The sequence below is a fragment of the Scyliorhinus torazame genome, chromosome 11 (genome assembly GCF_047496885.1).
Source record: "Scyliorhinus torazame isolate Kashiwa2021f chromosome 11, sScyTor2.1, whole genome shotgun sequence".
Lineage (NCBI taxonomy): Eukaryota > Metazoa > Chordata > Chondrichthyes > Carcharhiniformes > Scyliorhinidae > Scyliorhinus > Scyliorhinus torazame.
The window spans coordinates 27586374-27602014 of record NC_092717.1 but is presented as its reverse complement, the minus strand read 5'-3'; the positions used below and the strand labels follow the sequence as shown (position 1 = coordinate 27602014).

At 40.3% G+C, this 15641-nt stretch overlaps 1 protein-coding gene across 2 annotated transcripts in view; it reads right to left on the bottom strand.

The window, feature by feature from the left end:
- Window positions 1-15641, bottom strand: part of LOC140385191 (antizyme inhibitor 1-like) — an 83568-nt gene that overhangs the window by 41672 nt on the left and 26255 nt on the right. The window contains exons 2-4 of one of the 2 annotated variants that reach the window (XM_072467073.1): window positions 4303-4443; window positions 3756-3821; window positions 688-889 (exon numbers count right to left, since the gene is read on the bottom strand). In XM_072467073.1, coding sequence (XP_072323174.1) covers window positions 688-795 — 108 coding nt within the window. In that variant the 5' untranslated portion in view covers window positions 796-889; window positions 3756-3821; window positions 4303-4443. The remainder of the gene's footprint in view (window positions 1-687; window positions 890-3755; window positions 3822-4302; window positions 4444-15641) is intronic. The other variant, XM_072467072.1, reaches the window with a different exon arrangement.

The following is a 15641-nucleotide window of genomic DNA, read 5'->3' as shown; positions in this document are numbered from 1 at the left end:
ATGCATTTATGCTATTTATCTCAAGTAATAAATTTGGCCGCAAGTTCCACATCAAACCCTTCCTGGATTTGAAGGGGGGGGGGGGGGCACAAACTATCTGGTCATTCACCTCATTGCTGTTTATGCAATCTTGTGCTGTGCCTATATAACAGCACATTTCAAAACGAAATACTTTGACATACGGAGGTGTGATAACGGTAAAATGCAAATACAAATCCTTCAATACTAAGTTTACATTAAGGTTGGTATAGAAGATGCAATGACTCAGGCATATTATATAAAATTAAAAAACGTAAATTCATAGAGGAAAATGCAATAGCAAATAAATTTAACTTTAGCTCATTAAATGACCTTGTAAAAGCAAATGGGATTAACAAAGTAGTCTGCGAACTATGGCTTTTCATAATTTTTCGAACATGGTGCTCTGGTAGATTTTGGCCAGTTTGGTCAGCAACAGGTTTAACATTGATATCCTGGTTAATATACACATTCATACTATAGTTTGCCTGAATCAATTTCCTATTGAATGTCAAAATTCGAACTATTGGGAGTGTATCTAAATATTATTTTGCACTGCAGTGTAGTATTTCTACTACACGTAGCTATTATAGATTAGTCTAGCATCAACCTCCATGAATCTTTCTCATCTTTTGAATTATTAAACTATGTACAACAAAAGATGCTTACCTCAAGCGTATGCTTACGGATATGGTTGTCAATAACATCATTAAGTGTAGTTTTTTCTTCCAGAAGGTCAAAGGGGTAGCTCTCTTCAAGGTCAACAAAACCTTTCATCTTTGTGATCCACAAAGCCAACACTCTAAACCAAACACCAAGTGAAGGTTCTCAGAGAGCCTTCAATTTCGGGGTTCTTAAAATATGCAACAAACTGAAAAAGAAAACAGTCTCATATTACAAAAATATTTTGTATCCTCACCAAACAAGGTGGCTACACCTAAATATTTTCTAGAAAGTCTACAAAAGAAATCAAGTCTTGCACGTGTCATTTATTTCCTGCAACATCTGCTCCAGGTTGACACAAAACAATATATTCACCATTAGCAACTGACAATCCAACTCACTGTAAACTACAATTTTCCAGATATTGGTTCAGGTTCATATGTGTACAGCTTAACTGTCTGGCATTCACCAGCAATATTTCCTACAGCAATCCAGTTTTATCTTTGGGTGTGCAGAGGAAATTTTCAAAATGTGGAAAAATAAATAAGCTCATTACTACTCTGGCAAAAGCAAAACAAAAGGAAGGTTGAATTAATTTAGACAAAACTCAATTTAGAAGTTGATCTTTCTGGAGATAGTTAAGAATAGAAATGGGTATTAGTGTTGCAATTGAATGCTTGCATATAGTGCATTAAAAAAAACATGAATTTAGTATTAATGGCAAGCTCTTAAACGCAAATAACTTCATCAATTTATTTTAAAATTTTGAATTTTTCCATTGAGTTTCTTGACAGAGTCCGACATGCTATAAATTGCCTTCAGTAATTGGTTTTGTATATTCCTCTATACTTAATGTCTAAGCGTTTAGCGTTCCTTTCTCATCGGCAGCATTTCTTATCTTTACTTCCAGTCAAGCCAAAGCCATCTTCCTTTCTTCCCAATTGTGCCACCCCCGCCTGCTCTGACCATTACCATTATTCTGTTTACAGTACCTCCTCAAACAGCAAGAAGAGGACAAACCAATTTTCCTTTCTTGCAGGCGATGTCTTAGATGGGGGATCTGCCTTTTTTAACTTTGCAATCCAAGTCTAAATTGAGTGAAAGATTTCCGGACTTCAGCAATACTGTAAAGGTCCAAGATGAATTAGAGCAGCCTCAGATCAATTATTATTGGCCATGATCCCACATCAAAATATTTAGCATGAAATAGAAAACACTCTCAGACAGATCAAGAGTATGGCTAATGCAGAAAAAAGAAATATTACTACAGCTGTATTTTGAGGTTGAGGACATGACATTTTTAATTCTGCATATCAAAAAGTTCTTATTCCACATCTTGTACAATCCCGATGTCATTTCCTTCATCACTATCAATAGCCTTGACAAACAAAAAATGGCTACTTTTTTAAAAAAAGCTGAAAAATACACTTGTGAATTTTTAAAGTAATTGTTCACCTTTGACTGCCAAAAGTGTACAATAAGACCTATTATCCTCCTAAATGGCATTCACCTCAACCCTGCACAAACTTCAAGTTTAACATTCTCCATGCCCTACAAATGGACGCTAACATTCTTATCCTGGTTTTCAAATTGCTTCATTGGCCACAGCAATCTATGTTGCACTGCCCCATGTACACCTTGCATGCCTCTAAAAGCAGTCTTCATATCTGTGCTGACCATTTGTTCAGCCACCATGCTCCTGCTCTTGGTCCAGTTCTTCCTAGCATATCACCTTGATTCCCAGTTCTTTTAAAAACCCAAATACAGCTTCCCTTTTTCCTCAAAAAACCACTGCCCTCTGCAAATTTCCCCTCAATATTGCAAGTGTTCAGAGACATTACCCTGCACAAGGTGGTCATATACAAGTGCAAGTCTTGAACAATTGGTGACTTACTGACTTAATTTCTTTTGTAAAAATACAAAGGTTTAGGATGAATTTTCATGTTTTCAGCGATATGCTAGAAAGCAAATTGGCCCAATTTGTATATATGAGCACACATTTGAAATGTACAGCGAGGATACACACCTTTCTTGATCGCCAACAGCCTTCTTGTCTTTGGCATGCCAAGCCATATTAATAAGTCTTTCCAGCCCTCAAACCAAGAGCTTGCAAGGACTGGAAAGTCTAAATGTAGAATTCATTAGATAGTAATTCAGTCTCTTTATCTGCAGATCAACAAATTTAAAATGGCTATTTGGAGTACACTTCTAACTATGTCTGAAACTCTAATTTTATCCAAGTCTCAAACATAGCTGGTTTGCCTAATCTTACGTCTTCTCCACACCTCTTGGTCTTGTGCTGTCTAATTCAGTTGCTCATAAAAACATTCCCATTTTCAATTTCAATGAGGAATATGATGCTACACCTCCCACAGGATGGCCAATCGCATGCAAATTACTATAGTGACATTATATTGGCCAAAAAGAAACAAATTGTTTTAGCAACAAAGTTTGAATTATTTTAAAACCAACTGAATAATCGTGACTTATCTTTAGGTAGCAACTTTAAGGATATAAAATGTCCCATTCATAGGAGCATTATAAAATATGATATGAAATCACAAAGATACTAGGTCAGTTAACCAAAAGCTTGATCAAAGTATGTTAGGAGTATCTTCATGAAAGAGGCATGGCAGAGAGGTGTAGAGGGAATTCCAGAAACTAGGTAACTGAAAGCATGGCCACCAATATTGGAATGATTAAAATCAGGTGCTCAAGGGGTCAGAATTAAATAAGCAGTTATCTTGTAGAGCCTGGGGATCGATGAGAGGCCATGAAGGAATTTGAAAACAAGACGCTGCTTGACCAGAAGTCAATGTAGGTTAACAAACACAGGGGGAAATAGGTGAATGGGGCTTGGTATGGGCAAGGACATGGACAGCAATTTTGGATGACCTGAAGATTAGAGGAAAGAACATGGGAGATCAGCCAAACGTGCATTGGAATTGTTAAGTTTAGGAGTAACAATGACATGAATGCGGGTTTCAACAGAGATGTGCTGAGGTAGCGCTCAATTTTTAGAGGTGGAAATTAGCAGTTTTAGTGATAGTGTGGATATGTAGTTGAAAACTCACCTCAAGGCGAATACACCAATGTTGCAAGTATGGCTTAGTATCAGACTGTTGCCAGGGGAATGGAGCCTGGAGCAGTGATCAAAAACAATAGCTTCAGCCCTCCTAATACTCAATGAGGAAATTTCTGCTCATCCAGTACTGGATGTTTGACAAGCAGTTTGATAATTTTGCAACAGTGGAGGAACTAAAAGAGGTGGTGGTGATGAAGTAGGGCTGGGTGTCATCAGCATAGAATTTAAGTGCTAAATTATAATCCACTCATTTATTCTGAAGATTAATTATTTCCTCCATTTTAACCAGTTTGCTGTGAGGAATGCATTATGAAGTATTCTGAACACTGCCCCTAATCGCGTGTTAAGTATTTATTATAGCTAGCTATTTTTTGGTATCAATTACAGTTCATTTACTGATCCAGAAAAACCAACCAGAAAAAATATTTTACAAAATTAATTTGCATCCTAAATTCAATCAAAACAGTAATACCTGTAGTGTAGCAAATAAGTAAAGCAACTATTTCTACATATTCCAACGAACAAATTATCCTTACATGGACAAGTCGGGAGATGGAACACCACCACTATCAGCTGGGGTCCCAAGGTGGCTCGGCGTTAAAGTCGAACTGTTCTCGGTAGAGTGTTACTCCCAGACCTTCTGGATAATTGTTATACACCCAAACAGGAATTCTGCCCTGTAAAAGTGATTTTAAAAATGAGTCAACATCGATGCAAACAATAAATACAATGATATTGCCAAAATAAATCATTCCACGGTTCAAAACCAGTATCCTAACAGAGGCTGCAAGCTCTAATCATTCCCTTTATCAAAAACAAATGAATTATTATACTTCAGATTTAATTTTTTCTCCCGGATTCATTTTTGGTTGGTTGGCCAAATTGGGAAACAAGTATCTCTGTCACTAGGCTGATAAAATCGTTAATTCTAATGGCACTAATTTTTGGTCGATCAGCTTTGGCAAAAGAAAGCAGCTACCTTCCTGATTACTTACCTGGTGTTATTCGCGAAGATTAAAAATTCAGATGCGGACACCTGCAACGTAAACTACAGAATACTGACAGTCATGCAACCAGTGGTGTCTCCCCAGGGATTTGAACTTGAGTCTGAACTGTTCATTATATTAATGACTTGGATGAAGTGATAGACTTGCATATTTGCAGATAATGTGACGTTAAAAAGTACCATTGGTAGTGTAGAAGGGAGCAGAAAATTAAGCAAACGAGAGTGAGGCACACAGTGGGCAAAACTGTGTCTGCTGGGCTAATTGCCCAAAGTCAAAAGAATTTTGTTAGGCAAGGGTATCAGGACAAATGAAGTAAGGATGATAAGTGGCGTTGCAGCTTGGATCAACTGTGACCCAACAAGCTCAAAAATCTGAATGACCTACTCCTATTTCTAATGACACATTGCTTTGTCATTAACTAACAACTAATTTCCTTGTTGTATTCAATATGCTGCACAGTGGAATTCTATAGAGTCAGGCTTAATTTGTATTAAAAATTTAACATTGAATTCACACAGAAAGAAACATGTATTGGCTCCGGGAAGAATTTGTTACACCTTTGAAAATGGCGTATTCGGTGTTTCTTGTGGCATCGTGGTTTAACTCATTGCCCATTCATCCTTGGGCAGTCAAGAGATTGTCTCCTTTTCATCTTGAACAAAATTAACCGAGGTAGTCTCAGCCCAATCTCAATATGTTTGGCGACACAATACAAGTTATATACTGAAAATTTTATTCGGGAAGGATCAGAAAAATGGTAGAAAATTTCATACAGTTGCTACTATTAAGTACTGAAAACTTTACATTCAACAAATGCTTCATCTTTCCTGGGAATAATTGGACATAAATATGGCATGCTTCTTAAAATTACCCTTTATCCTCACTCTACTCTCCTATATTACTATAAACAAATCAGCCATGCCCAATTGGATGAATCACTCATGCCGATTGCAAAAGAGACTCCTAAATGAGTAATCAAATAGTGTTGAAAAATGACACTGAACACAGGTTTAACAAAACAGATTAGAAGTTAAAATGACAGTATAAAGCTGTCGTAACCATTCAACTGGTTATTCATTGCATTAAAAAATAAAAGATACTGGCTAATATGGTGCTTGAAGTTCTGGATAAAATAAATAATGTTTTGTGCTTGCCATGTGCACCATTTATTACTGAACATCCAGCAACAGATACTACTTATAGATCTACCACTATAACAGAACAGCAAGCTTTACTTTTCATTTGACTGGGATAGCACTGTACAAGATAAGTTAACCAATTAGTTTGCAAGTAATCGTACTGATCAGACTTCTCACTGCCAATCATTTGCAGTTTATTTTCCCCATTTTACTGCTGATGGCCTGTCACTTTGCTCAACTGGCCAACTCCTCCAAATAATTTATTCATTTTAGGATGAAGCTTATACCATGATAAAAGTCAAGTTAATCTTTGGTTAATAAAATGTTAAGCAATTGAAAAATCTTTGAAGTTTGTGTTATCTGTCTGCAAGAACAATCAACTTTCAAGATTAAGGAAGTATCTCCCTTCTGATCCTGAACACTTAAGGAAAATATTGTGGTTACACAACTGCAAGCGCACGCACAAAAATGTTTTTCTTTTCTTTTTTAAATTTAGAGTACCCAATTACTTTTTTCCAATTAAGGGGCAATTTAGCATGGCCAATCCACCTACCCTGCACATTTTGGGTTGTGGGGGCGAAACCCACGCAAGCACGGGGAGAATGTGCAAACTCCACACGGACAGTGACCCATAGTCAGGATCGAACCTGGGACCTCGGCGCCGTGAGGCAGCAGGGCTAACCCACTGCACCACGGTGCTGCCCAAGCATGCACAAAAATGCCTAAAGTACAAAAGCACATGTTACTAGAAACCAAACCACTTCTACCATGCATTAGCTGATTGAATAGTATGCTTACATGCTCACTTGTAGCTTGTTACATTGCAGTCCACTTAACCAAATAAAAAATCATTTCCCTCACAAAGACCACTGAAGCTTAATTATATTTGTGTCACATTATTACAATTTTGGACGATTACACAATTCCTCTCAAGTAACAGTTTTACTGCAATCCATGTAACAATACTGTATTATATCCAGTTGTGTCCTGTGACCAGCAAACTATCTTTTCTAGAATTTGCGTGTCTGTGGTATTCACAATTAGCCTATGTGAAACTATCTGCCTCCTAAATCAGATGTAGTCTTGTGCTTTAATATAACACTTCAAAATCAAGACCATGATTTGTACATGCTCAATTAAGTATTTACAATTAAAATGAAAAGCAATTCAGCAAACACCAAGTGACACACATCACGAGAAAGAGTCTATGACTGATTGATTACAAAATGACTGGAAATTAACAGAGCCTTCAATGTTGGCAGTCTGCATATTTTAATGACCTAAGTTTGGTCCAGTGTGATTTAAATGACATTCATAAAACAATCCTCATGTTAAAACCCTCAATTTTAAATTTTAGATGGAGAATTGAGATTCTTGTCGATAATGCATAATTTCCACTGAAGCCATGCGTCCATTTGAACTCGAGAAATAAAAACTTGAAATATCAGAAAATGTTGTTGGAAACTTGTGACAAACGATCTATATTGAAACAAACGTTTCTGAAACAAAATGTGTTTTTATACTTTACATAATTTTATGAACCAGCTGCTTATTTCTAACGTGTTTTTATTCCATCCAAATTGGTGAGATTGAAACTCAAATACTCAGATGCAAATTTTAGCTGCATAGGAATTCACACTAACCACATGTGTCAGCTATGATATGTCAGTGGTAGCACTCTTGTCTGAGTCGTAAGGTTAAGTTCAAATGCTACTGTAGACACATGAGCCCACAATCCAGACATCATAGTGGGAATGCTGCACCATTGGAGGCACCTCTTTTATTGGTCAGACATTAAAAGGAGGGCCCATTTGCCTGTTCAGGTGGACATAAAATAGCCTGAAAGCCACTCTTTTAAAAAAGAGCAATTCTGGTTCTATACAGACATCTTGAAAGGTGCTACTTAAGTGCAAGCTGTTCCCTTCAGAAGCAGCCAACCTGGACAACATCAAGCTTGGGTTAACAAGTGGAAAGAAACTTATGCCACATAGTTTCCAAAAAATGACAAAAGACAGTCTGACAATCAAAAATATTTCCATTGTTGAATTCTCCACCATCCTGGGCATCACCATTGACCACAAACTTAACTAGTCAAGCCACATAAATACTGACTGTGTCCACAATATTAAATCTATTAGAAACATTATAACAAGGCACTAAGAAAATCATAATACAATTTATGAAAGGGAAATCACTTTTGCAGTTGTAACCAGATAAGGATGCACCAGTGGATGTAGTGAATTTGATTTTCAAGAAGCTTTCAATAAGATTCCACCCAAAAGATTCTTGTGTAAAATTGGGCCTCCTGGAATATTAGCATGGACTGAGGATTGGTGAATGAACAGAAAATAGAGTAGGAATGAACAGGTCATTTTCAGGATGCAGACTGTTAACTATTGGGGTGCCAGAGGGACCAAGTGCTTGGATGTCAGTTATTTATAATCTACAACAATTGACAGCATGGTGGCGCAGTGGTTAGCACTGCTGTCTCACGGCACTGAGGTCCCAGGTTCGATCCCAGCTGAGTCACTGTCCCCGTGTTTGCATGGGTTTCACCCCTACAATCCAAAGGATGTGCAGGGTAGGTGGATTGGCCACACTAAATTGCCCCTTCATTGGAAAAATTGAATTGGGTACGATACATTAAAAAAAATCTACAACAACAAGAGGATTGAGTATGAAATACTCTAGTTTTCTGCCAATCTAAAGTTTGATGGGGATGTAGACTGTGTGGAAGACTCAAAGGCTGCAAAAGGATTTAGACAAGTTAAATGAGCAGCATAAGCATGAAAGATGGAATAAAAAGTTATCCACTTCGGTAGGAAAATCAGAAACTTTTCATTCACAATAGACTGGGAAAGGTTAGTATTCAGAGCAACCTTGATATTCTTGTACGTAAATCACAAGCAGTTAACATGAGGCACAGCAAGCAATTTGGAAAGCCATTATTAAAAAGGGATCGGAGTGCAATCATAAAGCAGTCTTACTGCAACTGGTGTATGGCCATGCTGTGACCATAACTGGATTTACTCTCCTGGTCTTAGAAGGGATGCAACAAAGATTTCAATCCCGGACCAGACCCAAACAGTGGCTAGGATACTGGACAGAAACCCCAATATTTTATTTTAATTTTGTAAGACTATGAGGAAAGGAGTGATTTCACACAAAATAGGGATATGATATATTAAAACAAAAATTACTAACAGTGACACAATAACCCTTAACTGCTATCTTTATTACCACTCAAACAACAAAATCATCTCAGTCCCAATCGACTTTTAAATAGTTAGCACTCCAGAATACTTGCTGTATAGAGATGTCTTGAATACTCTAAGAAAAAGAGATCTTTTGAGACTGCTTAAAGAACAAGCCTGACACCCTGTCAGAATAATGCAGATTGTCTGTCTGTATTTCTTCAGAAACCTTCTCAGCTTACTTGCTAGCCAAAAACTAAAACCCAACCTCAACACTTGAATGCTTCAACCTGACTCCTTCCATTATCTATATTATCTTATGAAACTGAACACAATGGTTCTAATTAACTACACTGCAAGGAACCCTCGTAATTAAGAAAAAAGTCCATCAGTCTAAACTTTCACAATGCTTTAATTGCACCTCTGGCTCAAAAAGCCAAACTGTCTTGCAAACCAGGATTTTAAAAAACATGACTGCAGCAATCACACACACAATAACCCAGGCATTTAATCCCTGACTGCACCAAATGCCTATAATACAATATATCAGAAATTCCTACACTCATCACAATTAACGAGACCGATTCCCGGAAAGAGGGAATTATGCTATGGATAAAAGATGTTCAGTACATGAGGTATATGCTCCCTAGAGATTAGAAAAATAAGAGGTGATCTTGTTCCCAGTGTCTGCATGGGTTTCATCCCCACAACCCAAAAGATGTGTAGGTTAGGTGGATTGGTCATGCTAAATTGCCCCTTAATTGGAAAACATAATAATAATTGGGTACTCTAAATTTATGTTGAAAAAAAAAGATTTATAAACCTTTGTAATTCTCCACCAGTGTTGCAGATGCTCAGTCATGGAGTACGCTGGACAGATCAACAGGTTTTGCATACTAAAGGGATCATGGGCTATGAGAAGGTGTAACGGAGGTAGATCAGCCATCATCTTATTGAATTGCAGAACAGACAGAAGGGGCTGAGTGGCCTTGTGGGCTCCTATTTCTTATGCTCTTATGTGCATTGTCTGCCTCCACAAAACCTTCCCACCAAATGCAAGTTCTAAAATCAGACGTCTGATGGAATACTCTCCACTTGCCCAAAACATTCAAGAAGCTCAACAACATCCAGGACAAAGCAGTTTGTTTGACTGACACCCGATCCACCACCAAACATTTACTCCTTCCACCATCACAATGTGGTTGCAGTGTATATCAGTCACAAGGTACACTTCAGCAATCACCAAGGTTTCATCAACAGGGTCACCCAAACCCGGATCCTAGAGAAGGACAAGGGCAAAAGGTAATGGGAACACCGCCACCTGCAATTCTTCTCCAAGTCACACACCATGTCTTGGAACTATATAGCCATTTCCTTCACTGTTGCTCAGTAATAATCCTTGAACTCCACACATACACCTACATTACATGGACAACAGCACTTTAAAAGGCAGCTCACTAGTTTTTGAAGGACAATTAGGAATGAGCAATAAGCGCTGGCCTTGTAGCAGCACACATCCCCTGAAGGAATAAAAGGGAACAATCAGAAAGTTTCACTTTGTTAGCAAAATCAAACAATTTCTTTATGAACTGATTTATTACTTTGCTACACTGGAGACACAATGTTCCTTTGATTTGAATCTGCAGGAGGCAATATCCACACGATAAAAATTCATTCCTATCTCCAATGGCTAAATACACAACTGTTTAGGGCTACACTGTTCTTAGCTCAGTTATTAATCATTTTAGAATGGAGCAAAAATAACTAATTTTATGAAAACAGGTTATCTAAATTATTCTGCATGTATCAGCAACTAAAACTCAGCAAACTAACTACTCAATCAGATGCTTGATCTTCTATTAAAAATTAAAATACTTGAAACAAGATATTTCAACATTTGTGACACCAAGTTTATTACAGGTGCTTCTTTCATTGAGATAACCTAACTGCACAATTTGCCACACCCTGTCATACACCTACAATCATAGCATCGTCCAGCTGAGTCATACAAGAGAATTGTAATCAGAATCTCCTGTAAATGCAAACCATATCAGTAGGAGGGGAGCCTTTGTAATGCCCAAACATGGACATAAGGCCCTCTTCTTCCTTCAACCAAGTAATTAATATATATATGGTCAGAAGCTCAGGTCCCATAGGAATCACTGGAGAACATGACCAATCACGCCCGACCCTAGAAGGTTCTCTTCTGTTTCTTTGGCTCTTAATTCCACACACATTTTCCAATCATCTCTTGTGCTACATTGTGCAAATACCATCTGGAAATCCATACCGACAATTGTCAGAGCCATTCACCATGCAAATAATCTAAAAAGAAATTCAACCAGATTAATCAGACATGACCTATGCTTCACAAATCTCTGCTGATTGTGATCAGTTATTGCTTATCCAGATGCACAGTCACTGCCTCCGATGATGGATTCCATTTAACTTCCTCACAATTGTTTTTAGAACGACAGGTATGTAGTTACCCAATTTCGCTCTCCCTTTTTGAATAGAGGCAGTGCGGGTTTACGAAAAGGAAATCATACTCGACAAATCTACTGGAATACATTGAGAATCGAACTAGTAGCAGGAACCAGTGAATATGGTTTATCTGAACTTTCAGAAGGCTTTCGACAAAGTCCCACATAAGAGATTAGCGCATAAAATTAAAAGCACATGGGATTAGATACCAGAGGCACTAAATCAATATTTTGCCCGGGTGGAGGACACAAATACCATCCCAATAGGAACAGGTAATGCAGAGGTTAATAGAAAGGGAATAGGGGGGAAAAGTAAAAGCAAACTATTGGGATTGAAGGCAGACAAGGCCTCAGGGTCTGATGACCTACATCCCAGGGCCTTAAAGGTACATTGGCGAGACCACGCAGATGCTGCGACAACATATAAACGGACATTGCACGACAATCGCCAGACAGGAATGTTCCCTTCCAGTCGGGGAACACTTCAGCAGTCAAGGGCATTCAGCCTCTGATCTTCGGGTAAGCGTTCTCCATTGCGGCCTTCAGGACACGTGACAACACAGAATCACCGAGCAGAAACTGATAGCTAAGCTCCGCATGCATGAGTACGGCCTCAACCGGGACCTTGGATTCATGTCTCATTACATTCACCCCCCCCCCCCCCAACCATCTGGCAAGGGCTTGCAAAATCTTATCAATTGCCCTGGCTCGAGACAATTCACACCTCTTTAACCCGTGATTATCCCTCTCTCCAGTCGAACCATCTGGACCTGTAAAGAATTAATTACCTGCAAAAACTCGCATTCAAAGTATCACCTTGCATCATTGATTTTGTCTGCATATGTGTTTGTGGAACCCACCTCTTCACACACCTGATGAAGGAGCTGTGCTCTGAAAGCTAGTGATTCAAAAAAAAAAAAAAACCTGTTGGATTTTAACCTGTTGTAAGATTTCTTATTATGCCCACCGCAGTTATGTAAGTGTGGTCACACCCAAGGTGCAGGCAGAGAAATGGGTGACCACCAGAAAGGGCAGGCAGTCAGTGCAGGAATCCCCTGTGGTTGTCCCCCTCTCGAACAGATATACCCCTTTGGATACTGTCGGGGGGGATAGCCTATCAGGGGAAAACAGCAGCAGCCAGAGCAGTGGCACCACGGCTGGCTCTGATGTTCAGAAGGGAGGGTCAAAGCGCAGAAGAGTAATAGTTATAGGGGACTCTATAGTCAGGGGAACAGATAGGCGCTTCTGTGGACGTGAAAGAGACTCCAGGATGGTATGTTGCCTCCCTGGTGCCAGGGTCCAGGATGTCTCCGAACGGGTAGAGGGAATCCTGAAGGGGGAGGGCAAACAGGTAGAGGTCGTTGTACATATTGGTACTAACGACATAGGCAGGAAGAGGCATGAGGTCCTGCAGCAGGAGTTCAGGGAGCTAGGCAGAAAGTTAAAAGACAGGACCTCGAGGGTTGTAATCTCGGGATTACTCCCTGTGCCACGTGCCAGTGAGGCTAGAAATAGGAAGATAGAGCAGACAAACACGTGGCTAAACAGCTGGTGTAGGAGGGAGGGTTTCGGTTATCTGGACCACTGGGAGCTCTTCCGGGGCAGGTGTGACCTGTATAAGATGGACGGGTTGCATCTAAACCGGAGAGGCATAAATATCCTGGCCGCGAGATTTGCTAGTGTCACACGGGAGGGTTTAAACTAGTATGGCAGGGGGGTGGGCACGGGAGCAATAGGTCAGAAGGTGAGAGCGTTGAGGGAGAACTAGGGAATAGGGACAGTGTGGCTCTGAGGCAGAGCAGACGGGGAGAAGTTGCTGAACACAGCGGGTCTGGTGGCCTGAAGTGCATATGTTTTAATGCAAGGAGCATTACGGGTAAGGCAGATGAACTTAGAGCTTGGATTACTACTTGGAACTATGATGTTGTTGCCATTACAGAGACCTGGTTGAGGGAAGGGCAGGATTGGCAGCTAAACGTTCCAGGTTTTAGATGTTTCAGGCGGGATAGAGGGGGATGTAAAAGGGGAGGCGGAGTTGCGCTACTTGTTCAGGAGAGTATCACAGCTATACAGCGAGAGGACACCTCAGAGGGCAGTGAGGCTATATGGGTAGAGATCAGGAATAAGAAGGGTGCAGTCACAATGTTGGGGGTATACTACAGGCCTCCCAACAGCCAGCGGGAGATAGAGGAGCAGATAGGTAGACAGATTTTGGAAAAGAGTAAAAACAACAGGGTTGTGGTGATGGGAGACTTCAACTTCCCCAATATTGACTGGGACTCACTTAGTGCCAGGGGCTTAGACGGGGCAGAGTTTGTAAGGAGCATCCAGGAGGGCTTCTTAAAACAATATGTAAACAGTCCAACTAGGGAAGAGGCGGTACTGGACCTGGTATTGGGGAATGAGCCCGGCCAGGTGGTAGATGTTTCAGTAGGGGAGCATTTCGGTAACAGTGACCACAATTCAGTAAGTTTTAAAGTACTGGTGGACAAGGATAAGAGTGGTCCGAGGATGAATGTGCTAAATTGGGGGAAGGCTAATTATAACAATATTAGGCGGGAACTGAAGAGCATAGATTGGGGGCGGATGTTTGAGGGCAAATCAACATCTGACATGTGGGAGGCTTTCAAGTGTCAGTTGATAGGAATACAGGACAGGCATGTTCCTGTGAGGAAGAAAGACAAATACGGCAATTTTCGGGAACCTTGGATGACGAATGATATTGTAGGCCTCGTCAAAAAGAAAAAGGAGGCATTTGTCAGGGCTAAAAGGCTGGGAACAGACGAAGCCTGTGTGGCATATAAGGAAAGTAGGAAGGAACTTAAGCAGGGAGTCAGGAGGGCTAGAAGGGGTCATGAAAAGTCATTGGCAAATAGGGTTAAGGAAAATCCCAAGGCTTTTTACACTTACATAAAAAGCAAGAGGGTAGCCAGGGAAAGGGTTGGCCCACTGAAGGATAGGCAAGGGAATCTATGTGTGGAGCCAGAGGAAATGGGCGAGGTACTAAATGAATACTTTGCATCAGTATTCACCAAAGAGAAGGAATTGGTAGATGTTGAGTCTGGAGAAGGGGGTGTAGATAGCCTGGGTCACATTGTGATCCAAAAAGACGAGGTGTTGGGTGTCTTAAAAAATATTAAGGTAGATAAGTCCCCAGGGCCGGATGGGATCTACCCCAGAATACTGAAGGAGGCTGGAGACGAAATTGCTGAGGCCTTGACAGAAATCTTTGGATCCTCGCTGTCTTCAGGGGATGTCCCGGAGGACTGGAGAATAGCCAATGTTGTTCCTCTGTTTAAGAAGGGTGGCAGGGATAATCCCGGGAACTACAGGCCGGTGAGCCTTACTTCAGTGGTAGGGAAATTACTGGAGAGAATTCTTCGAGACAGGATCTACTCCCATTTGGAAGCAAATGGACGTATTAGTGAGAGGCAGCACGGTTTTGTGAAGGGGAGGTCGTGTCTCACTAACTTGATAGAGTTTTTCGAGGAGGTCACTAAGATGATTGATGCAGGTAGGGCAGTAGATGTTGTCTATATGGACTTCAGTAAGGCCTTTGACAAGGTCCCTCATGGTAGACTAGTACAAAAGGTGAAGTCACACGGGATCAGGGGTGAACTGGCAAGGTGGATACAGAACTGGCTAGGCCATAGAAGGCAGAGGGTAGCAATGGAGGGATGCTTTTCTAATTGGAGGGCTGTGACCAGTGGTGTTCCACAGGGATCAGTGCTGGGACCTTTGCTCTTTGTAGTATATATAAATGATTTGGAGGAAAATGTAACTGGTCTGATTAGTAAGTTTGCAGACGACACAAAGGTTGGTGGAATTGCGGATAGCGATGAGGACTGTCTGAGGATACAGCAGGATTTAGATTGTCTGGAGACTTGGGCGGAGAGATGGCAGATGGAGTTTAACCTGGACAAATGTGAGGTAATGCATTTTGGAAGGGCTAATGCAGGTAGGGAATATACAGTGAATGGTAGAACCCTCAAGAGTATTGAAAGTCAAAGAGATCTAGGAGTACAGGTCCACAGATCACTGAAAGGGGCTAC